We start from the raw sequence: 25,457 nt of genomic DNA, 5'->3' as shown, positions 1-25,457 counted from the left end.
TCCGAGCCCGCAACGCCGCCCCGGCGGCACACACGGCCCCGGCATCCCGCCCGCAGGGACCCGATGGCGAACGCCCGGCCGAGGTCGGCACCGGGGCTCCCCGCGAGTCGAGAGCTCCGTTCCACTTCGACTATGAGCGGTTCCGTCAAAGCCTTCGGCACCCGGTGCGGGGCGAGCGGCCCGACCAGGACCCCGACACCCGAGCCCGAAAGATGAAGATCAAAGAGGTGAGGACTGCACGAACCGCTCTCCTCGCAGCATCGTACCCCAGCCCTGCCCTCACCTCAGAGCCTCGTGTCCCCTGTGCTGGCTCCTACCCCTCATCCCCCTGCCATGGGCACCCTCACAGCCTTGCTTCTCCTCCTTCTCCTCCATCAGGCTTCCTCCTCACCTCACAGCTGCGTTGTCCCACTCACAGCCCTGCCCCTCTCACTCACTCCATCCATCCCCTCACAGTCCTGTCCTGATCACCCCTTGTCAGCCCACGCTCCTCACATCTCTCATCTTGCAGTTCCCAAACCAGTCCCCATCACCTTCACTTCTCCATTCTCCATCTAGGGAGGATGATGAGTTAGGGAAGGGAGAGCATCTCTGCCTGTGGGCTGCTCCCGTGACATGTTGGCAGGTGTGATGTTTGTGTACACACACACACCTCTTGGTCTTAGGGTAACGTAGGGTAATGTAATAGCGTGAGGCTGGAAAGCACTGAATTCAGGCAAAAGGGAGATTTCAGCTTTAGTGTTATGCCAGGGAAAAAAATGAGAAGTGCTTGTGTGGTTGTTGAAGAGGTTCCCACCCGAGATGTGGTGTTTGAAAACGTGAAAGCTGGTGGGAGATGATGGAACTGTGCCCGACTGTGGGGATGTGCAGATGGATGCGCCTTCGTGGTCATGGAGAAAAGGCTTTGCTGGGAGATGAGCTCCTTGAGAGCAGCCCTGCGGAGAAGGATGTGGGGGTTCTGGTGGGGGAAAAGCTGGATGTGAGCCAGCAGTGTGTGCTTGCAGCCCGGAAGGCTGACAGTACCCTGGGCTGCATCAGCAGAGGGGTGGCAATGGGCAGGGGAGGATTTACCCTCTGCTCTGCCTTCGTGAGGCCCCATCTGCAGTACTGTGCCCATTTCTGGGCCCCCAGCACAGGAGGGATATGGAACTGTTGGAGCGGGTCCAGAGGATGCCAGGAAGATGATCAGAGGGCTGGAGCACCTCCTATGAAGGAAGGCTGAGGGAGTTAGGCTTGTTTAGCTTGGAGATGAGGAGGCTGTAGGGGGACCTCGCTGTGGCCTCTGCAGTATTGAAAGGAGTACAAGCAGGAGGGGGACTGACTTACACAGTCTGATAGTGACAGGACAAGTGAGAATGGCTTTAAACTGAAAGATGGGAGATTTCGGTTTGGTGTTAGGAAGAAATTCCTTACTCAGAGGGCAGTGAGGCGCTGGCATTGCTGCCCAGAGCTGTGGATGCTCCATCCCTGGAGGCACTCAAGGCCATGGAATGGATGGGATGGAATCCTGGGCAGCCTGAGCTGGTGGGGTGCACCCAGCCCATGGCAGGGGTTGGAATTAGATGATCTTTAAGATTCCCTCCAACCTCAGACAGTCTGTGATTCAATAAGGCTTGAGGCTGACTGTCCTGTAGGCTGTTCTGTCGCTTGGTACTGATGGAGTTGTCCTCAAGGCAATGCTTGCAGTCCTGAATCTGTGCTCGTTCAGACCCCGACGAGGCTGGTACCATCGTCAGCAGGGTGACGTGGGTGTGATGGAGGGGAGAGCTTGGCCCCGTGCCCACATTTGGTGCGTAAAAGCCTGGCAGCCTTACAGACATTGCACTGCAATCCGTGACCCAGTTTACCAAGAACTATAGATTCTGTTTTTTCACCACAGTGGGGGAAAAGGGGAAGAAAAAAAAAGAAAGTGATAATGCATGCTTGTTCTTGTTTCTCTTTCCTCTGTAGATTTCTTACCGATATCCAATTCCAGCATTCCCATTCTGGCTTGAGATGAACAGGCATAATGACTTAAGGCTACTGAAAACTTCCATCAGGTTATTCTAGTCCATTGAACTGAAGAGTGCAGCCACGCACACGTGTGATTAAGATAAAAACTCATTGATTAAAGGTATTCTGATAGTATTTCTTCAGGAGGAAATGAAATGTGATGATGAAGCTTTGGGCACAGGAAATATGCAGGAAATGTGTTCAAATTGCTGGAAGAGCAATTCTGTGTTAGAGGAGCAGGGTAATTTATAGACAAAAAAAAAAAAAAAGTAAGTACGTGTTAGGTTACTGTGTTACTGTCTCCAGAACATGTTGTTATAAATCAAAGTCATGGACAGGCACAAAGCTGTGATGCAAGAAGTCCTGGGAATTCATCAGTAATGCAGCAAGGAGGGGTTTGGTCCCTTTTCTCATTTATCAAGACCCAATGAAACAGCTTCAGATTGCATCAAGGAGCTTTGCTTTGGGTATCAGGAAAGATTTCTTTGCAGAATGGGTGCTCAGGTGTTGGAGCAGCCTGCCCAAAGAGGTGCTGGAGTCCACCCAAGAGACGTGTGGCCACGGTGCTCAAGGATATGGTTTAGCAAACTGGGTAGCGATGGGTGATGGTTGGACTTGATGATCTTAAGGGTCTTTTCCAAGCTGGATAATGATGTGATTTAAGAATGTCCTCCTCACCACCCCACGCCTAAACTTCTTGGTGCTCTACCAAAGAAGAGGATGTGGTTGTAGTGTTGAGGCTATGTGTAAACTGCCAACTAATGTGTTACTGCTAGATTTCATTCTGCTTAAAATATAATGTTGTCTGGAGCGTAAAATTCACCTCTGCAGCATCTTCTACTTGGCTGCTGTCTGGGAGAGCTCCAGGCAGCAGTAGGAGCAGCAGAGCTGTCTGCAGATTGATTCTGAGTAGGGGGTACGTATCCTCTTTGACTCTGTGCTTTGAGTGCTGTGTTTTTAATAGTGGTACAGAATGGAGAGGAAGTAGATTAGTAAGTTTAAATGAGGTGTTGAAGCCCTGTTAGGAGAAAGTACTGCAATTAGCTGAGCTGACATGTGCATGTAAGTGTTCTCGTTTGCACTGGAGGGTAACTTAGCAGAGTTGTAGGCTTCTTAGGTTCAATTTGTCTTGTTAAAGACAAGTCTGGCATCAATAAGCAGTTGTTTTTCCTGAGAAGGAAAATGAAAGCACCTGTATTGCACAGACTATTTTCTGCAAAAGGTTGCTGGTCACCTGGCAGAGTGCCTGGGAGGTGCAGCTGTGTGTGACTGTGGGCAGCTGAGTGAGGTGGGCACTCTTGCAGAAAACTTCAATAGAAGCAAATAACCATCTCCCCACCTTGGAGGTTGGGAAATTTTGAAGAGGTCTTTGATTATTCACCTCTTAAACTGATGTCTGAAAATGTGTTAGTTCTGTAATCAGTCGTGCATGGCTTCAGAGGGGATTGTACATCATACGTGTCAATAGCACGTGCCAAAAACCAGCTAATAACTGGTATTCAAAAGACAACAACAACAACAGGCTGTTTGTAGTCAGAAAGTGACTGCAGAAACGCCACAGTGGGATTCCATATTTATTCACTCTCAACAATTTTCAGATCAAATTGCTTCAGTGAAAAGTCAGAATGATTTCCCCTCCAACTGCCGCCACTGCAAACTCGGCCTCAGATCTGGGAAAATCATACTGTGTGGTTTCTGCCTTTCGCATCATAACAAGTAATAAAGGTTTTGCTGTTGGAACTGAGCTGACAGTTTTGCTGATGATGGATGAAGCAGAGCAGACTGTTTCCTGCAGTCCTGCTCCTGTGCGTCTCGTAGGTGAGGAAGCAGTGGGGAGAGAGAACAGCATTACTGTAAAGTATTTTTATACCAACCCTGTTAATACCATCTAGTGCTTAAGAGCAACCACTGCAAGCAGCTGGACCAGAAAGTGTCTGTGGATGCACTGGAACAAGCTGCCTTTCTTCCAGTCATGAAGATGGAGGAAAAAAAATGTGAATGGTGAAGTCGATTTAATGATTCTTTTACTCTTCAGGTACAAGAGGAAAGTTTCTTTGTCTGATGTCAGAACATACCTCATACTTTAACCTGGCAGTGTCCTTTGTCCCTTTGGAATGGGGAGATATGCCAAATTTGGTCAGTTTTTCTACTCCTCTGGAGTAGTGCTCTAGGGTTTGACACGTGCCTTCATGTCCTCCAGGACTGGTAATACTGAAACCCATTTGTTTTACGCAGCAAGTCCTTTCATCCTGGCTTTTCTTCTCGTCCTCACCTGCATTTGCCTCCCCTTGCTGTCTGCTGGCCTCTTTTAACGCTGCTCTAAAGATGTGTTTGCTTTTGATAATCAGATCCCAGGGGAGAGAAAGCTGTCAGAGCCCATGCACGCAGTTATTCTGCATCGCTGCAGATTAGCAAGCACATACTAAGGTAGATCAGTCTTCTAAACGCAAATATCTTGACAGTTTGTCACTAGAGGTAATTGACAAAAATAGAAACGTTCTCAGGACTTGCATTTTGATGGGAAGCGATTTGCTGTTGCTTTGCTGCCTTTCCAATGTGTGGTTCTGACAGTCCTGAGCAGCATTCCCTTCCTCACCGCCGAAGAACGTAAAAGAGGGCAATGTGTTGCTGTCAGGTGCTCCTTCAGCTGTTGTGTTTTTTTCTTTTTGTTTGTTAGTGTGTAGAATGATGCAAGAGCAAAGCTGCAAAGAGTAATTGATGGAAGAGAGTCTGAAATTCTACAGCATTTCTCTCTCCCACAGCACTTGCATACTTGCATGGGGTGATGCTGTACAGTGAGGCTGTACGGTCAGTTCCTCCCAGAGGACGTCTCCTCTCTAAGAGCATCTACAGAAATCAGTGACCTAACTCCCACACATTTATGGAGCAAGATGGCTCTGGGCAGTCTGTGCTTAGAATTGGAGCCATAATAGTGTCTGTGCAGTGCTTCAGAACAGGTTGATTTCTCTAATTGCATTAACGTGATTTTTTGGTGCTGTTTTGGCTTTCTTGAAAGCCTTACTTTCCACATTAAGGTTCCTCAGTCTTGAAACGTCATAATTGCGTTTGATTATCTTATCTATCAGACATTTGTTCTGAGTGTTGTGAGCCTTCCAACAACCAGGAAGTCGTTGCCTGCTGAGTTAATGATGCTCATGTGACAGCTGACTGAGGCAGTGTTGGAATGGTGCTGGGGCCAAATTCTGGTCCCTCTTGTGATGGGAGGCTGTGTGTAAGTGATTCCTCTTATCCTGCCAGCAGCATTCTAACATCCACTCCACCAACTCTGTTTCTATTAAAGATCCAGTCTTTGTGAGCTCATTTGTGTGATTTATTGTTCACTGAGGGTCTCTTGAAAGAGTTTATCAGCTTCTGGCTAATCAACTTGCTACCGTGGTTCAAGAATTTCTTCAAGTACTTTTGTACAAGAGGCTATAGGAAGGCTGTGACTGAGTTTCTTGTACGTTTTATTAGCTATTACCTTTGATAAATCATTGGACTAATCTCTACTGACTACTTAATGCTTAAGAATTGCTCTGTTCCTCTCTTCAGAAGTTCAAATCACAAGTAGCTCTTGGAAGGGGAGGAGGACGGCAACACTTCAATCTGTCCCTCTGAGCAAGGACTGCAAAGACAGATGGACAGCAGGTGATCAAGCAAGAGATGATGAAACTCAACTCTTCTCCCAGTCTCTCCTGTTAAGCCATCCCATAGTGAGATAAAGCACCAGGTGTGCCAGCAGCTCTGCACTTCCCTCTTCTCTCCTTTTCCAGTGGTTGGGCTGAGACGAAGACAGTTTTCAAACACGTTTCTTCTGCTCCTGTGTCAGTTCTCCCAGTGCAGAACATTGTGTGCAGTGATGCAGGGTACCTCTTGTATTTACCCTTTGGTTTTTTTCTTTCCTCCTTCAGCTCTCTCATCTGCTTATGACTCTGTGCATTTTGGGCTTCTGAGTCATTTGTGTGTCAAGCAATTCACAACTTGCTAGTGCTGGGAGGAAAGATCAAATACTTGGTCCTGAAATGGAAATAATGAAATGTGTGTTGAGCCATTGAGTGAACCTGTGACTGTGCTAACCTTTTTTTTTTTTTTTCCCTCAATGTAGAAGGACTCCTTTCTTACAGCGTGGATCAAAGCTCCATTCAAAGCTGTGATTTGCGTTTCCTGATTAAAGGGTGTGAAAGGTTCAGTTATTTTAGATTGTCATTGGCTGAGACTCTGCTTCAAGCTGTGGTGTAAATCAGTTCTGTTTATCACCTGGCTCCCTATGCTGACTTCCACCTCTTTCCTGTTCAAAAGCGTTTTGTTGTGTCCCAAGCTGAGAATCTCCTCTTCCTGAGAGAGGATGTGCTAAATTGTAAGGATGGGCTTCACTTTTTATGAAAACACTTTGGATATGTTGGCTTCAGCTGCACTAGAGCTCTGGGCTGCTGATTTCAGAGCCTTCTGGCGCACTGTAATTTTCATAACCATGCTTCACAGTGACTATATGGATATTTTTGCTGTGGGCAACGAAGGCTTTATTGACTGACTTCAGTATGGCTCAGGGGCAGATTTATGCACAGATGCTGGCCCCTGTTCAGTCATTCTGGTGGCAATTATATTCCATACCAACAACGCACGCCAGTTGTGGTCGCACATCCAAAGCTCGGGAGTACAAAGCCTTGTGTTTTCTGTTTCTTTTTGTAATTTGTCTGTTTGACATCTGTCCCCCAGGCTGTCCAACAGACAGCCCGGTACCTTCTACAGATGAGTTTGGTTTTTTTTGTTAGTTTTATTATTTTCCTTCTAGAAAGGAAAAAAAAGCATCCCTGCCATTTTTTTCCCTTGCAATCTGCCCATTTTTGATTAGTGATGGCAGCAGCATCTTTTAGAGCATCCCCTTGGGCTCTGTCTCTCCAGAAATGAGAATCTCTTTCAGATGGTGTCTTTAGGGAACGTGAAAATGGCTTGCCTTGTTGTAATGCATGTCTGGAAAAGCAGTCTTGCTCAGTGTTTGTGGTTCCACCCACCTTGCCCACAAATGTGGGGATACTTGGTGAGGAGCAGATGGATTCTGGCTTGGTTCAGCTGCTCGTTGTACATAATCCATCTGGAATGTTGGTCACTTCTGAAGAGAATTTGTAGTCTTTGCGTGTAACTGGGATTTAGGAAGACTTTGTGTGTGTGAAGAGATGAACTTGAGATGTAGGAAGCCTTAGGGCAGCCTGCGGGTACAGCACAGGGCTGGGGGGTTCCTGCATGACTTGTACTGCATGCAGAGAGCTCTGGAGGGGAACTTCAAGGTGACATTTGTAGAAGTACAATTACTGCCTAACTCAGTGCTCAGGTATTCCTCAAAGCATGCTGGAATGAAGTAGTAGTCACTAAGAAAAGCCATTACCGAACGGTCCAACCTATAGTTAAAAAGAAACCCAAGTAACATCATCACACAAAGCACATTGCTCACTTTTGGGTTCTGCCTGCCTGCTTTCGTACATCCACCCCAGCAGCAGCAGTGGAAATAATCGTTGCTTGTTTGACAGGCATCTCCTGACACGTGACTGTTAGCAAAATAAGCTTGTGAGGTGAAGCATCACATTAGCCTGTAAAGGTAATGGTTTCTGACGTTGCAGTAGTGCTGGGCAAAACATTTGCTTGCTATGCCTCTTTGTGCATGAAAGTCTGTATGCATTCATGTGGATATATGGCACCTTTCCTCTTGGAAACAGCAGCACACGCAGTAATTCCTGAGCCTAGCATCACAGGGAAGCATTGCACAGTGTGGTGTGGCTCATAGGTATGTTCTCACAATTTAAAATACCCTCTTGGTAACGGATGTCCTGCTTTCTGCTGTTACTTCTATGCATTCTGCTATCTTCTGCCTCTGAAAGCATTTTGTTGTGCTCCAGATGGGCACAACTAAGAGAGTTGGTTCCTCTGGGTGCAAATTGTACATCACAGAGTGCGATCTCATGCGAGTTCTCTGACATCCTGACAGCAAGTGTCTGAGCAGCAGCCTAAGTGTAGGGCCAGAGGAATCTTCATCACTGCTATTTTTCATAGAACGGCCTGGGTTGAAAAGGACCACAACGAGCATTTAATTTCAACCCCCTGCTGTGTGCAGGTCACCAACCAGCAGCCCAGGCTGCCCAAAGCCACATCCAGCCTGGCCTTGAATGCCTGCAGGGATGGGGATCCACAGCCTCCTTGGGCAACCTGTTCCAGTGCCTCACCACCCTCTGGGTGAAAAACTTCCTCCTAATATCCAACCTAAACCTCCCCTGTCTCAGCTTAAAACCGTTCCCCCTTGTCCTCTCACCATCCACCCTCATAAACAAAGTTTGCCTTTGTTATTACAGCATCAGCTTTGATTGCATTGTGGAATATCAGGTGTTTGATCTGTTGTAGAAGCTTGGAGGAAATAAGCTGGTGCTATTGGAAGGGCCAAGAGCACAAGTAACTTTTGTTCCTGGTGGACTTTCTTACAAGCTTTGATTCTGTAAAGTGAAGAAAATGAGACTACAGCTTTTCTCCTCTCTGTACAGTGCCCTGTGCTTTGGTCCAGGCTTGCAAATTTGTTTTCAAACCCATTGTCATCCTCTCACAGCCCAGCACCTCGTTAAGGGACTGTAACTGCAGAATCAGCTGCTCTTGCTGAGATGCTTCCAGATTTAGATGCAGCTGGATCCAGCTGGGTCTTAATGCCTGAGATAGTCCCATCAAATGATTATTATTTTTTCTTCCCTCTTGACATGGTTAAATCTAGTTGCATTAAGAGTTTAATTAGGAGCTAGTTTGGTTCTGTTTTTCTGTTCTCTCTCCCATTCAGCTTTCCTAGCAGCAGAAGCTGTGCGTCAGGAAGAGACTCTTGAGTTCTATTTCTGTCCTTGTTGCTGACAGTAACAGCACTGGGCTACTCTGTGCTGTTCTCCCTTTCTTCCAGGGCAGAGCAGCCTGCTGGCCTTGCCTTTGTCCTGACTTAACAAATAAAATAGAATATCTGTTTACCATCCAACGTGAAATGATAGGCAGATAAATGTCCCTCGGTGGAGAAGGGTTTGAGTTGTGCTGTTGAAGCTGTTAGGAGGAGCTGGAGCACCTGGCTGCAGTTGTGTGCTCAGGTTGGGGCTCTGGTTATGGAAACGTGAGGATTTAGCTTGTGTTTAAGGAAAAGCTGGGTAGAACGATGGCAAAAGCAGCTGTCTGAGAGGTAGCTCAGCTTTGTTGCAGATTTGCAGATAAATTCTAGCTGCCTTCTAGTGTTCCAACGTGGTTTTTATGTGGGTATTTTAAACTCGGAAGTAATACTGAAAAAACAGCAGATAAAAGTGGTCCCTGGAGACTTTCAAGGCTAGGTTGGATGTTCTCTGAGCAACCTAATGGGGCTGTGGATGTCCCTGCTCATGGCTAGGGAACTAGATGGCTGTTAAAGGTCCCTTCCCACTCTAAGGATTCTATGAATCTGACTGTTGTCATCAGTCAAATGATCTTTTTAACCCAGTTGAATCTATTTGACATTGTATAGCAGGGTTTGAGCAGGGCTGTGGGGCAGCTGGCAGGAAGATGGGGAGGAAATAGGAAAGAGCAGGTCCTGGGTTTGGAGCTGGTGTGACAACTGGCCTTCCTGCAGCTGCAGAGAAGGAAAGAAAAGCTGAAAGAGGGTGGGTTTAGGTTAGATGTTGGGAAGAAACTCCTCTCTGTGAGGATGGTGTGATGCTGGAGCAGGCTGCCCAGGGGATCTGCTGATGCCCCATCTCTGGAAGTGTTCAGGGCCAGGTTGGATGGGGTGTTGGATGGGCAACCTAATGGAAGGTGTCTGCCTAGAGCTGGGGGTTGGCACAAGGCGATTTTTGGAGGTCTCTTCCACCCCCAGCCATTCTCTGATGATTCTGGAAGCTTCTGCAATAAATCAGCTAAAAGCTGGGACTACTGCCTGTTAGATGGCAGGCAGCATAGTAAGAACAGAACCTAAAATTACAGATCAGTCTCTGTGATATTCGTGGTTCTGGTGCCTTTTTTCACATCTAAAATGGCATCATGTTAATGCTGATGTATGGTGATCTATCATGATTAGAAAGGCATAAAATATGCCTTGTTTACGAGGATGTACCATGCAGTTTTCCATCTTGCACATCTCAGCTCCATCCCCTTCTGTTTCAGCTTGATGCTTAGAGACTTGGCAGGAAAAAAATCCTGCAAAACACATCTCAGTCCCCCATACAGCTTAGAAACATGAAGTCCCCACTTCTATAAACGTGATGAATCTCTTTGGTGGTTTGGAAGATGTACTCCTGAATTTGGAATGGAAAGACAACTGCAGAAAGCAGAAGGAGCAGAATGACACAGATGCTTTTGTGCTTTTTAACTTCTCCAATTGCTGCTTCTGGGTCACTTTGGTCGCAAAGTGAAAGCTGGATCCTGGAAAATGAAAGCACAGTGTTGTGCATCTTGCCTCTCCAATGCATGGGGTTAAAAAGCAGTGAGCAAAGGAAAACTGACAGCCCCTTAGTACGAGTAGGCAGCACATCCAGCCTCATCCATCTCTGTGTGCCTGATCAGCAGTGCGGGACAGAACAGGGCAGGAAGGTTGAAGGCACTACAGCCAGCACAGCCCAGGGAACCATTTCATAGTGGGACTTTTTGTACCTGAAAAACGCAGCTTGGGCTCACTGTGTGCTTTGAGGAAGAGCCTTCTGACCTTCTCAAATGAAGGGGTTAGAACTGGCGAGGGAAGGAAATAATTTGAAATTTCCTACTTGGCTTAAAATGATGCTGACTCAGAATTACAGTGTGAGGAGTTCTGTGCAGCAAAGTAGTCGTTTCCACATCCTGTCCATGTGCGGGAAGGGTGAGTCCTCCCTGGGCTCTGATTTAGAAGAAAAATGACCCCAAAAGATTGCCCACCTATTTCCTTTCTTGTCTGCAAGCCCCGTCAGTCATTTCTATGGAAAAAAACAAAACAACTTTCCTGCAGAAAGCTGCAGTATGAAGCTGAGTCCAGGGTCACACTTACAATCCTTACAGATTGGTTCTGTTATGATGGTAAAGAAAGAAAACTCCCCATTTAGAATAGTGCTGCCACTGAAGAAAAAAAAACAACCAAAAACCAACCAGATCTATAGGAAATGAAATGAATATCCTGAGGCAGATGGTTGGTGTATATTCAAGTGCATTTTATGGAGGGTTTCTTCCTTTCCCCACCATTACTTCTTTTCCTCGGGGCAGTGAATGTGAGCGACTGATTCACACCCCCTGTGAGTGCTCAGAGCCCAGGCTGACTTGGTTTGTCCCCCATTCCTTCTCCTGGCAGCGTGGCAGTCTGAATGTTGTCCATCAGTGCGTGTTTTCCATGAGTTCACGTCACCAGCTGAGTGGAATTCTGCTATGAAACCTGGAGATGGGCGTTCTGTGCGTGTGCTGATGAGGGAGGGCTGTGCCTGAGGCTGTGTTGGGTTTGTAGAACGCACAGCCAGAGAGAAGGACAAATGCAAGAGCTGAAATGACAATGAGAACCTCAGACTGAAGTAACCTGTGTATTCTGGTCCTGAAATAAAGCAGTGAATGCTGTTACAGCTGCTGGGCAGCATCACTCCAAGGTTTGTTTTAAACTGTTGTGTTCTCTCACGTTTCCTGTTTGCCCGAAGGATTTTGGAAGACTCTTTAACTTTGTTGAGTGATGCTGGAGAAGAATGTAGTTGGTTTTCTGAAGCTGCCTTCTTCCCTTTGCTATCTGAATCAAAGAATACGTGGGTCAGTGAGATGCTGGGGCTGAACTTGCTCAGAGCTGGGCTGTGTTATAAAAGGGAGCTTTATTTGAAGCAGTCCTTAAAAGCTGACAAATCCTGGTCTCTCCTAGCTGAAGAGAGGTTTAATTTTTTCCAACGAGAGATGAAGCCAAAGGGGCAGGAGGAGAGGAAAAGCTGTGCTGGTGCGTGTGTTGGAACACACACAAACCTTGCAGTCCTCCAGGGAAGGTTCATGTGCTGAGCGTGGGCAGGATGGCTCATATAGCCCAGAAGGAGTTGCTTGAGTTGGAAGGGGTCCTCAGAAAACACCCAGCCCATCTGCAGGCCTCTGGTAAGAAAACACTTCTGAGTTTTGACAGGGAGATGCCCAAATGCCCTGGATTTCTCCTTTCTTCCTTGTGAAGGTGCTCTGTTAATAGAAGGAAAGCTGCTCTGCAGTCCTTAAAGACCATTTTAGTTTTCTGCTTGCTCAGTATTGATCACATTGTGTCCCTCTTTGCCAAAGCTGTACATGTCACTGCTGTCAGGAGGGCAGGGGTTGGGTGGGTTTACACCTCAATTGACTTTTGTTGTCAGTATCATAAAGAAATGTGAAAGCTCAGAAATGAAATCTCTGTATTTAGGTGTCCATCAGGTTCAGCCTTCCATTTTTAGCCCATTTTAATTACCATTCCAGAACGCCAGTGCTCCTCCAGTACACACTGACCATTGAGAGCCTGAGGCACGTTTACAAAATTCCTGCTTGGTTTGCATGGCGTAGGGTAAAAGCAGGCTCTTGGTGTGTTAAACACTGCAGTACTTCAGAAATGCACCAGGAGAGCTGAGTTTGAGACCACTCAGCACAGTGCTGAATGCAGCCCCATTCATTCGGTGTTCCGTGAGGATTAAGGATGTTATAATTAACGAGCCGTCGGCTGCCAGTTCTAGCAGCATCTGGGAAAATATCATTCCTTCCCAGAACTGTTCTGAAAACTTTTAGTTCAGTGCTATAATTCAGTTTTTATTTTTGCAGATGATGAAATTCGCTTGGGATAACTACAAGCAGTATGCACTGGGAAAGAATGAGCTGCGACCGCTGACTAAGAATGGCCACATTGGTAACATGTTTGGTGAGTTCTGCATCCATTTCAGTGTGAATTCGTCTCGTTTTTAAGGTCACACATCCACGTCACTCCTTCCTCAGAGATACAGTGAGGTGTCTGCGACAGATTTGATCTTTCTTCTTCCATTTTTATAGAGTGATGCTCCTAGGAGTTCCCTGCCGGTGCCTTTTTGCTGGCAATCTCCTTCCTATAAGCAAAGTGCTCAACCTGCATCATCTCTGTGTGCAGATCTGGCACCAAACACATCCAGGAGTAATGTTAAAACCAAGCTGTATGTTTATTAAAACATAAAGTCGGTACAAATCTGTCACTGTTGCTGTTTGCTTAAGTTTATACACATCAGGACCTGACCAAACTGAGTGTTTCTTCTGTCATTGCTCCACTGCTGAGCAAGATGTGAATTCCATGAAATATTGAATGAGTGAATGAATATTTCAGGCTCTTTATGCCATGTGGTTACTTGCATAATTCTACTCTTTAGCAAAGTACTTTTTTTCTTTGTGAGCCACTTGCATAACTGCAGTGCTGTTCTTATGCTCATTCTGACATGATGCTCTCCAGGTGTCCCAGCCCTTCTCTAATGTGGGTCGTATGACATGCAGCCTCCTGGAGGAGCCTCATTAGCTTAGGGGAGCTTGAGATGTGTGTGAGTGGATGTCTGAAGGAGGAAATAGTTTCATGTGTCCCCCATGGTGTTCTTGAAGAGCAGCAGTGCTGCTTGGTTGAGGAGATCCCCTGGGGAGATGGCAGAGGAAGAAGGGCTGCACTGCAATTCAACCACAGCTCTGGGAGGAGAAACCCGTGGGTTCTGCTTGTGGCATCACTACCAAGTCCTTCTGTTGCCGCAGATGAGGCATTTGTCTCTTTTGTTCCTGCAGAGATACCAGAAGAGTTAATTACATCTGGTTGTGGTGTCTGTAAGTTGCATGGAAGCTGTGTTAACAGTTGCTGGGGGGCCTGAAGTATGCAATTTGGGAAGTGAGCACTGTGTTGCACAGGCTGCACGTGCCCAGATGCTGCACTTACATAGTCTCACTTCTGTCAGGAGCAGTGATTTGGGGTTTGTTCTTCCTTTCCCTTCCTCTTTTTCCATACCAAGAATACCCACAGTTGAGAATTTGCATTAACTTCAGCTCTTTGCAACTTCTTTCTAGTAAGCATGTCAAAATTCCTGAAGAGCTTGAAGACAAAATAGTGAAAGCTTTTACGTGTTTATTACAGCTTGAAATGCTCATTTGAAAAGTCGGAACAGGAGAAAAACAAAAGCACTGTTAATGTCACATCCTGCCCTGTGGGCTTCTTCAAACACCTTTGCTATTAACATCCTTATTCTGGGGCTGACGTAGATCAGATCTGCTTTGCTGCGTTCAGCAGTTCCTGAAAACGTTTGATTTGGACCAAATAGATTCAAGTCCCTTCAGAGTTGAAGATTGAGATTTAAGTCTTGGAAAAGAGAAGAGAAGAGAAGAGAAGAGAAGAGAAGAGAAGAGAAGAGAAGAGAAAAGAAGAGAAAAGAAGAGAAAAGAAAACAAAACTTGAGGGAAGAGTCCTGGCCTAAGATGCAAAGCACAGATGCACGTTCCAGTATCTGTGTTTGCATCTGCAGTCTCTCTTCAGCTCTTTGGATATGAAAGCAGCTGCAAAGTTTGGATGGCAGGGGTTTGATCTGGGCCTGTCTTTGCTGAGAAATGGAACAAATTTCACATTACCTCAGTAAAGCTGTTAATCATCCCGTGCTCCTTCACGAATTTAATGAACTTCCCATTGACCCCGAGCACAGTTTTGAGTTTAATGAGGCCTGAAAGTAGGACAGCGTCTTGGGATCTGTCCGAACAGCAGGAGGGAGGATAAGGAAACAAACAAACAAACAAAAAATAGGAAAAACGGCCAATAGAGCATCAAATAAAAACAGAAGGGAAAAAATCCTCTGGAGTTGATGTGCTTAGAGAACGTTCTTTGGGCCTTCTCTTCAAGATGCTGGGGAGCACAGAGGAGCTGTGGATGCAGCTCCCTCTCACTGTGTGGATGGGCTGGGACAAATTCTTGTTTGTTTTCTCCTTTTTTCACTCACTGGGGAACATATTTAAGGATACAACGAGCTTGTCTTGAGGCTCTTTTTAATGCTGCCCATATATGTGTTGTTTGCGCCTCGTTCCAGGCATTAATTATGCAGAAATAATTGTCTCATCTGCAGAGTTATTGAGCGTGTGATTAAAAGGCGGCCAACTGAGAGTGAGCATTGCTGGCCTGCCCTGCTGCTTCTCTGGGTTATGGAGGTGTTGGTGGCAACCCTACAGCAGATGCAATGTGGAGGTTGGCCTTTCCAGCTGGCTTGAGCTGACATCCAGCATCCAGCCCAGGTATTTCCATGGCACCTCTCTGTGCCAGCTGGGTGATGATGCTATACAGCATTGAATACAAACATTGCAGCTCCTCTGCCTTGGAAAGAACACGTCTTGCAGAAGTGCTGAGGACATTTAGTCATCTTAGTATCGTCGTTAGATACTACGTGTAATTCCTCCTGCAGACATGAACCTGCAGACACGTTGCCACCAGCAGCAGAACGAGTTAAAAATTAAAAGCCATGTTTTCAGTGGCATCTCTTTATGTTTGAAGTATCCAGAGACTTCTGGCTTTCTTATCTTATCCTCCTGTGTTTGGTTTTTCCTCATTTATTCAGAGGGGATGGGTAGCTCTAAATTGTGTGGCAGAAAACCCATTTATTTTCTTTGTTTTTAATTCACTCTTGAAAGTTCTGCAGAGATTAGACAGGTTCAGACCTGGCTTTGCTGTGTTGGATTTCCCACTTAGAACTAAACTGCTTTATCACACACTTCCTCGTGCTGTTGCTGAAGTTTCTTGCCGCCTTTGTTTCCTTCTCATTGGTTACTCATCCGGATTACTGCTAAACCTTGACAGCTTTCTGTTTGCCTTTGGGAGATTGCATTTAAAATAGTTTCTGCTGCAGAAATTCCTTTTCTATAATTTTGCCAAGTTCTCATTTCTGGTATTATTAGTTTTTCATCTCTGCTGCCTTTTGGGACGAGGGAAGTCTCTTACCTCTCTTGATCAGCCCATCATCTCCTTACATCATCCCATAGGGCATCAGCTTTCAGGTTTCAGTGTTCTCAGAGTTGGTCTGTGTGTCGGGGTGGGCATTTTTCATTTGAGGACCTTTATAATTTTTAAAAATATTCTTTCAGCCCTCCAGATTGTTCTTCTCACCAGGGAGGATTTCTTTTTTGTAAGTTCAGGAAAACTGCTTAGCCTTTGCTGGAGGCATCAGTGTGCAAAAACTGGGAGGATTTTCAGGGCTTAGTAAAATCATTCATCCTTCTTGTGATGTTTTATGATCCAAAAAACCCAGCCTGCTACACCCCGAAACTGTATTTGCAGCTCCCAATAGAAATAATGAGAAAAAGATCAGTGCTGGAAAATAAAGGTGTTTCGTGAGAGAGTTCTAAAGGCAGAGATTGTTTCCATACTAATTTAAATGTGCTCAGCATATCCTTGCTCTGATAGAGCCTCGCAGTTAAGGACACCGAAGTTATGCTTAATTCTAGCCACAGTGCTTTAATTTGAGTGTCTGATTACATAGGAATACCCTTTCTTCATGGAGCTGGAGGACAGGAAGGCACCAGACAGTGAGCACTGCAGAGTAGCGTGGTCCATGAGCACAGCATTCCAGGTGATGCTCTTCACACCAGCCTTGATTTCTCTGTGTCGTACCTTGATTTCTAAACTCAGATCTGTGCTGTGTTCTGAAAGCAGGAGCCGATAATTCGAGATCAAGGAAACTAAGGATCAAGCTTTTCCCGACAGGTGAGAGTAGAGAACTTGCATTGCCCTCATTGAGACCCTCTTCAGGCACCTGGAAGTGGAAGCTGCCCTGTGTAGGTGTTAAAATTAGCGCTTTCTGACTAGGCTGGAACATTCCTTCTCTCTTGGCAGGCTGCATCCTGGTTGCTGTGGGAACCAACCCTTTTAATTTCCTGACTTCTGTGTACATCCAAAATTGTACTGCAATGTGCTCTGTCACTAAGATAGCTTTGGGGGTTTGCAGGGATCAGAAAGCATTCTGTGTAGCACTTCCTTTCTTCAGCATCGCTTTGGTGCATCTCCAGGAGGGCACCTTCACGAGGTTTCCTGCTCACCTGCAATTCCCATTCACCTTAGTGAGTAATCACAGGATGAAAAGGAACGTTTAGTTTTTCCCTTCTTAAGCCATTCCTAAGATACCGGATGTTGGGAACTCAGTAGAGCCATTCTACCTCCATGCTTTAGTTTTAAGACCCGTGCTGGTGTCTGACCTTGCTCTCCTGCTCTTTTGCTTCCCTCCAAACTCTCCACATGAGCCCATGTGTTTCTTGACCTGGCTTCTGTTCCAGCTGAGGCTCCACCAGCGTGGTGTGTGAGAGCCCTTCCATGTCTCACTTGCAGCAAACACCAGTTACCCATCCTGAGGTTTGTTCCTTTTGCAACATTACAACGTTGACTTGAGCTGAATTTGTTATTTGCTGTAGTCCTGGCATCGTTCTTTGCAGAGTGCTGTCTAACCATTTATTCCTTAGGCTTTGTTCTTCTTCCCTCTGGGTGAAATATTTTGTGTTCCAATTGGATTGCATCCTGGTTATTTCAGAGGATTTTCCCAGTTTTCAGGGCTGTCTTGAAACATAATCCTGTTCTGTAAGACACTGAAGAGCATTTGGAGCCTTTCAGCTGTAGACTTCTTGGTGTGACTTTCTCCTAATGGGAGAAGAAAGGAATGTGGACAGATGGTTCCAAGTTGAAGTGGCTTCGTGTGTTTCTGCTCATCAGCTTAGATGTGGTAATGGGCCATTTGCATTCTCCTGACCCACTGCACTCACAAGCAGTATGTATTTAGATCCTTTCCTTGCTCACCTAGCTCATCTCATGACCGGTAATGAGAGCTTCACAGTATCTGGTCTGAAAGCAGGTGTCCAGGTGCAGATCCTTGCATTCAGTTTCATAACGAACAGCATAAGAAATCCTATTAAACCCAAGTTTGAAGCAAGAGGCAATTTCTTATCTCTCTGAAGCATGCTCTCACAACGGGACTTTGTTAAGGGCCAGAGCATTTCTGTGAACACACTATAGGAACCGACGTTTCTTCACCTAGACTGTAGGTGAAAACCCAAACTATAAGATTTTAGAGCCTTACCCAGAAAGGCAGTGTCTGTTTTGCAGAGCCTCTCCAGGACGAGTCTCATCTGCTGAGGGGAAGTGCTACCTTGACTTATCTCTGATCATCTCCCTCTTGTGTTGTCACAGTGCATCTGCCATAGACACTTTCTGGGCTGTGTGATTGGAAGGTAGAAGGGCACCTTCTCCTTTATTACAATGAAGTGTCTCACCTTTGAATTCTAACATCAATTAGCAGTCTCTGCTCATTAACTGCTGCCTATATCTCTGAAGGTTCATGGATAATAGTTGCAGGTAGAATGTGTGTGTTTATTTTAATAGGCCTGTTGGGGCCCCTCATGTAAAATGATGCATGTCCTCAAGGAGGTACATGACGAAGCAATAAATAAAACATAATCAGGTTACCTTTAACCAGCCTGAAATTAATTTCAAACATCCAGAAGAGAAGAGACTGACAGTGTTTTGCCCACTGATATTGCTGCTGTCATCTTCCCTTTAACCTCTTTGAACTGTTTTACCCAGAATTACTCCTTGCTTGTCAAATTTTTCCCCAAAACAATCCCTGCTGGATCACCGACAACCAAAACAAAGGAGAAAATCTCTTTTCCCAAAGGGGCATTTGAGCAAGTATTGCTTTCCATTTTCCACTGAGCTCTCCATAGCCAACTTAGTCTGCCTGCAATGGAATCTGTGCCATGGGAAACTGAATACACGCAGAGAGTGGATTTGCAGCATCTCTTCTGTATTGAGAATTATATTCCTGAGGCTCAGGCAAACCACTTCTTCCTCTGTGGCACTCACAAGCAGACACAGTTTGGTTTGAGCACTGGGGAATTTGGAGTTGCCTGATGATGGGATGTCACCTGTTGGTGGAGGATCACTAAATGTCAAAAGGTGGTTGGAGAAATCAAGGGAAAAATATTAACTGGGTGCTGCCAGGTATTAAATGCTTAATAATCAGTTGGCAATAGATGCTTACTATGTCATTCCTTCCACTGCAGTAAGTAACTACCTGAAGGGCTGTTACAGTGATGAGCAATTCATTTTCGTGCCAAACACCTTTATTTTCTTCTCCTCCTTTCTGTGAAGTACAGGTGCAGTGCTTTATTTGAAAAGCAAAGAAACATGAGGTTGTCTGAAGGCCTGAAGAACCTTTCATTTTTAAGCTTGCTTGACAACGTGCTGATAAAAAACAGATCGTTTCTAATTCTTGAACTAATTTCATGTCCCCTTTCTCTCTCTTTGCTGCTTCCTTGTTGCTCAGATTTAGTTCACCTTAAAGAAAATAGAGTTACTCTGTGTTACAGCTATCAGGTTTACAGGTTAAAAAATAACAGTGGATAATAAGAGTGGTCCAGAGTGGGTAGGGAGCTCTGACCTAAATACAGATCAATACCTCAGAAGGACCAGGCTTCCAACCATTCATTTTGTCTGATCCAGAGCAACCCCACAGAGAGGACTGGCAGATCTGCACCGCAGAGCACATTTCCAAGGAACTGTTCACCGTGGACCTTGTTGCTGAGATCACCTTGAGGTGTGTAGAAGGCTGCACGAAGGTTCCCCCAGAAATTCTGCCTTTGTCCACCACCCAGAAGCTGTCTGGTGGGGGAGTCAGCATCCCTGGAGGTGCTCGAGATGTTGTACTGAGTGAGGGATGTGGTTTGGTGAGGGGATGTTGGCGGTCGATGGATGGTTGGACTGGGTGATCTTAGAGGTCTTTTCCATCCTTTGTGACGCTGTGTGGCCACAGCTCCCTGCCAGCACAAACCTCCATACAGATGTCAGACGTTGAGTCTGGTCTCCAAGCTGTATCAGTGTTCAAAAAGAACCAAAGGGAACGAGAAAAGGAGCGCTCAGAGACGGCTGCTTGTCAGACTCCTGTTTTAACAAGGCACTGATTTTAATCAAAGCTGGTTCAATCTTTTGAAGCCTTCACCGCCAGCATGATGAGAAGAAGGGATCTCAGTGTTTTTCGTTCTTGTTTTGCCCTGCGTTGCCAACCCTCCGAGAGGTGGAAATAAATAGCCACTAATGACTGGAGTCTTCTGTGCCCGAATAGTTAACAGGTTTGTCATACTTGGTAAGGACTGAATCCTAATTTTTATTCCTAACAAGATTTCAGCACTAATTTTTGTTCTGACAAATGTGATGTGACATGGGAACAGTGGGAGTCGGGGCCTTTCGTTTTCGATCTGGGTCTGCGTTGCACTGATCTGAGTTCCATCCCCTCTTCCTCTTGCCTTTCACTTGCAAACTTGGTGATTAAAATTAGCAAAAAGCTTTTTGACACTCTCTCCTGTAGCACTTACCCAACTCTGCTATATGCAGGGTGAAGTACGATGGCTTCCTCACGATTTGTACCTTTCATTTTAAGCATTGGCACAATACATTCCTGTATGGATATATATAATTTTAAATGGCTTTGTTGGAAATGATCTGTTTTTTCTTCACTGAGAAATTTCATAACGAATGATGTGCCACATGGCATGGCAGGGCCCCCTGGGTTCTGTCTCCAGCACTTTAGAGACAATATTCTTTAGCTTCTTGGCTTGCTGTAGTGTCTTGGTGCATTGGCTCTGCCTCCTGGGTGGTTGTGATGCTGAGGTTAGCTGGGGCTTCCATCTGTCTCACAGTTTGCAACAGTAGGGTGATAGTAGGATGGTTTGGGTTGGAAGAAACCTTAACCTGCTTCTGCTCTGCCCCTGGCAGGGGCACCTTCCACTAGATCAGGCTGCCCAGGACCCCTCCAACCTGGTTTTACTTTTAATTCATTATCTTCTGTTCCATCCTTATGTTCCCTGAAAAAGAGGCCCCTACTCAGCTTTCCTGTATGCCCCATTGGACCACACCACCACTTGTTTGGGCAAATGGCTGCTGTTTGACCCCTGAATGCACAACTGCAAAGTGATGTCCGTTAGCTGGGAGAGCCTTTTGGAGCTGGGAGTGCCCTGGGGAGGAGAGCATGCAGGAGTGTTTTATGCAATTCTGGAGTGAGATCCTGAAATGTTAGCTGCTGCACCAACTGTCCCTTCTCCTTGGGCCTGCTGTTGTCCATCCTGCTTAATACCGAGTCTCTGAGGATGGGTGAAGGTGAATGAATCATGCTTTGTTGCTGGTGAGTCACTCTGTTGCCTCAGTATCCTCTCTTCCCTTCTCAGTGAGTCACTGACACCTTGTTAGAGCAGCCATAGGCCACAGGCCCTGCTCCCACTTGCAGGTGTGCAATGGGGCTTTTTTGGGATGGCAGCTGACAAGATGGGATGAGGCTCAGGGTCCAACACCAGCAAGCTGAGAGGTTGCCTCGCTTACAGGCAGCACTTGGCAGGTGGAACTGATGGAGCAGCAGCACAGCCAGAAAAGGTGAACCACTTTCTGAACACGGTCAGAATTGCTGTTTATTTCCTGGTGCTAAGGGAATGCATTGAAAATATCCTGGATGCTTTTGCAAGTGCCCTGCAGTCTGTTGGTCATTTTCTTTCTTCGCAGTCCACTTCTGACCCTCTTCCCTGACTTTTGTCCTTTGCTCTCTGCTCCTTGGTCACAAAGTTGCTGTTAAATCTGCGCAGTGCTGTGTGCTTCACCTTGCACTGTAGGGTGCAGAAGTGGAGACTGAGGTTGTTCTGAGCTGAAGGTTTTCGCCTTGGCTGCAAGAAGCTGTATGAAAACTCGTGGCTGTCTCTGATGTGACTGTGTTCTGTTCTGCATAGCTTGCAGTGAGGCTGAAGGAGAGAACAGCCGAGGGTACATCAAAGTCTGCTGATAGGAGGTGATTCTTTGCCTTCTGTACAGCGGGTTGTCTTGCCTCTTAAAAACTTTAATCCTGTCCTCTTTGCAATGGAGCAGCTCTGCTGTGGTGTGAGAGCAGCACTTGGACCTCTCCCAGCACAAGCAGCAGCAGTCCCACGGTTGGTCAGCACGGGCAGGTGGGATGTGGTCGCTTCAGTTGGATGACACGTGTGGAACTGCTGGTTTTTGAAAGCTTCACCAAGTCAGATGTAAACCCTCATTAATCTGCTAATGACCAAACGTGAAGTTTCCGTTGTGGGTGTGTTTCACAGGTCTGTTTGTGCCTGAGTTGGTGGGTTTGATTTGCTGATAACGGGTAGCTGTAAGGAGGTTCCCAGATGCAACAGCAGTTGAGTTCCCACCTTTGGTGTAAGTCCCAGCTTGGTGCTTTGCAGTGCTTTTCAGGTCGTAAGTGGTGTTTGCATGCTTGGCAGGTGGTGGGCTGGTGTTCTCCACCTCTGACTGCCTTTCATGGCCTCCCTTTAAACTACACATTGAGAAGAAAGGTGTTGTTTCCTTTTCTCTTCCCCACACGGGTTTGCTGGGAGCCTGAAAAAGGAGCAAGGCTGTGGGATGTGCAAGTGGGTGAAAACCTGTGCGTGTGTCAGGGGAGCCTGTTTGTTGAGATTTGATGCATGTCTTCCAAAGCATTGCCCTTCTGAGCGTGTGTTGATCCTCATAGTGAATCTTTGGGAGCGTGCTTTGTCCTGCAAACTCCTGCTGCTGGTGGCTTTAATGGGTACCTGAGCTAGCAGGCACCAGAAAGGAGTCAGGGATAGAGTGGGAGCAGGGGATCCCGAGACCTTCTATTCAGCTGATGCACCTCAAACTGGAAGGAGCTGCTATGGGCTTTATGGGTGGTTTCTAAAGTCCCCTCTGAGATAGAGTCAGTTGAACAGTCTGGCTTCTTTGGGCCGACATCACAGTGTGTTCCCACAGAGGCTCCAGGAGGGACAGCATGCATACAATGCCTCCTCCTCTCTGCAGCACGCTCCACTCCGCACCTTTCATGGGCGTTATGTTAATTAATGTAACGTTTGTTTGTGATTTCTGTGGCAGTGCTCACAAGTGAGGGGATGGATGGCGATCGCCCTGGGTGGGTGGGAGTGGGAACAGAGCGGCCTTGTTGCATACATGGCTGTCTCCATTCTTCTCGTGCATAAAGGAGCGAATGCTCACAGCTTGGGACGCGGTGGTACGGGACCTCCTTCAGTCTGAGGGGCCACAGAGATGAACGTTTGTGTTACTTCCATGAGCTGCTGCATTCTCCCACAGATGGAGCTCCAGGCAGAGCCCCCGTTGCTTGCTGCCATACTGCAAAGTCCTTCAGTTAAAAATACCGTGATGCCCATGCAAGCATCACCGTGTTCTGCCTGTTTTCCCCAGTTTTCCCTTGGTCTCACCAAAAGGTTCCTCCTCCCATTCACGATGGCCATGCACTCTCATGGGGCAATGTAGGAGCTCATGAGGATCCCAGAGCTTTGTCTGCTGGGCACTTGCTGTCCTGTTGGCCACCAGCTATGCCATGACCTGCCTCTACCAAGCAAGGTGTAGCTCTGCTCTGAGCCAGCTGTGCAGCAGGATCAGCAGAGTGGGAGGATTCTATTGGCACACAGGACCTGAGATTCATAGAGGCAGGCAGAAACTCAGACACAGAGTCCTGTTAAATGTCATTGCTACCTTTTCTGGGCACCTTTGGAAGGTTTGCATGTGAGGTTTGTACTTCAGAACTCTCTCAGCGGGAGTGCAGTGAGGATGGAAGCAGCTGCTGGGCAGGGGAATGTCAGCAAAAGTCAGAAGTGATGCTGGGTTTTGATTCTTCCTCCTTCCAAACCTGTTTCCCCTTTGGTTATATCCATCGCATTGCACTGTACAGATCTTGAAAGGGGATTCTTTTTTAACATCTCTCAAAGCAATCAGCACGGCAAGCAAATATCCCTGTTGTTATCAATGGCTGAGTGTGTGATCTAACAAACGTGCCAGGATGTGTACAGCACTGCCCTTGGACAGCCGAGTGCAGTCCCAGCCATTGGACGCTGTGTCGTGAGCTCTGTCGTGATCTGATGAAACAAAGTCCAAGCAGAGACCTGGAAGGAATATCATCAAATTAAACAGCCCCAATTAGTGTTATTAGAATTGTCGCAGTAGCAGGCTGTGCCTCCAGCAGTACTGTCCTTCCTTCTCTTTTGCTTGTGTCCATGTTGTTTTTCTCCTTTATATATATATATATCTTTATATAAAGATTTATATATATATTTATATATATATAAAGACATAATCCTTAATACTGAAGAATCAGTACGGTTGATAAAGAAAGCTCTGACTGCAGCAATGCTCTCATCACTGCTTTTGGAGAACACACCACAAACCTCAGCTCAGTTGACTTTTTTTGTAACCATCAGTTGATGTAGTGGCTATTTGATTCCATCTATTGCATGCTGGAAGATAGCTTCAGTTAGATGAACATTTTGCAAGCCTGGTAGGAATAAATGGATTTCTAGAGGCTGCCTTCATCTCTTCTCCACGGTCCCTGTTTTTTCATGCAGACAGCATCCGAAATCCAGCAATCTGTAGCTGAGCAGTGAAGTCTTGGTTGGGTTTTTATTAAAGCAATGATGTGCTGACTGGCTGAAAAGTGTCAAAACTGCAGGCTTGTAACATCAACAAAATAAGGCAGGATGCCTTCTGCACAGGAGACGAGTGCTGAAAGCATAAATGAGCCCTGCAAGAGATGGGTGGGTCTGAGCCAGTCTTTGGGTAAGGGTATGATGTATATCAGACACTGTCCCTTTTTAATGAGAAAAGCCAAATACTTAAGATTTATGACGTGTCTCACCTTTGCCTTCCTCTCTTCTCTGCGGTAGTTCCTTAGTCGGGCTTTTCTCTCAAACAAAACTACAGCTGAAGAAGAACTGAAGGTGTTGCAGAAGTGCCAGCCTGGTGTGGGCAGGCTGGGATTGCTGGCAGAATGTGGGCTGGTATTTTAAAGTCAGGTAGTGAGACAAAGGAGCTGATGCGAGCCAAATAAAAACATCATCGTGCCTATGGCCCTGCTGCATTGCATCCACGGGGGGATGCCAGCAAAGCTTCAAAGTGTCCAAACTGCTGTCTTCCATGTGCCATCCCAGCTCAAGCTGTGGTTTGCATGTTGTGCTAATGGGAAACCCTGGGTTGTGACGTGGTAGAAAAGTACTTTGTGCCCTGGATAATGAACACTGCATCAGGACACAATGATCAGAGTCCTGTCCTGGTGCTCCTGCACAGTGCAGATGTGGTTCTTTTCCCTCAGAAGAGGGCTGTGCTTAGGACTGAATTAGGAAGAGGCTGTATTTGGGTTTGTAGCTGGGCAAAGATTAGAATCGGAACTGCCCAAATGTTTTGTCTGAGACAAGAGCTGAGAAACAAGTCCAAGGATTGCAGTCATTGCTGATGTTTAAAGTACGGATCTTGAGCTGTTCTTTGGAGGTATTTCTGAGCAGTATCAGGCCTTTGAAAGTTGGCTCCTCCAGAGCAATATCTTTTGGGTGGCAGAGCTCATGGGTCCTCTCAGAAGATCTCAGCCTATGCTGTGGTCACTCTGGGTCCCGTCCAGAGATCCCCATTATTGGGACCAGGAACACCTGCTTATCTCAGCTCCTGCAGAATCATGTAGAGACAAAAAAAAGTGCTTTCATCACACTGTTCT

At 46.3% G+C, this 25,457-nt stretch overlaps 1 protein-coding gene across 1 annotated transcript in view; it reads left to right on the top strand.

Annotated features, from left to right (window-relative positions):
- Positions 1–25,457, top strand: part of MAN1C1 (mannosidase alpha class 1C member 1) — a 41,971-nt gene that overhangs the window by 228 nt on the left and 16,286 nt on the right. The window contains exons 2-3 of the mRNA XM_010723414.3: positions 7–227; positions 12,733–12,829. Of these exons, the coding sequence (XP_010721716.2) occupies positions 7–227; positions 12,733–12,829 (318 nt within the window). The remainder of the gene's footprint in view (positions 1–6; positions 228–12,732; positions 12,830–25,457) is intronic.

The sequence above is a fragment of the Meleagris gallopavo genome, chromosome 25 (genome assembly GCF_000146605.3).
Source record: "Meleagris gallopavo isolate NT-WF06-2002-E0010 breed Aviagen turkey brand Nicholas breeding stock chromosome 25, Turkey_5.1, whole genome shotgun sequence".
In the NCBI taxonomy this organism is placed as follows: Eukaryota; Metazoa; Chordata; class Aves; order Galliformes; family Phasianidae; genus Meleagris; species Meleagris gallopavo.
The sequence above is the reverse complement of the archived record's forward strand: the minus strand, read 5'-3'. Positions and strand labels throughout refer to the sequence as shown.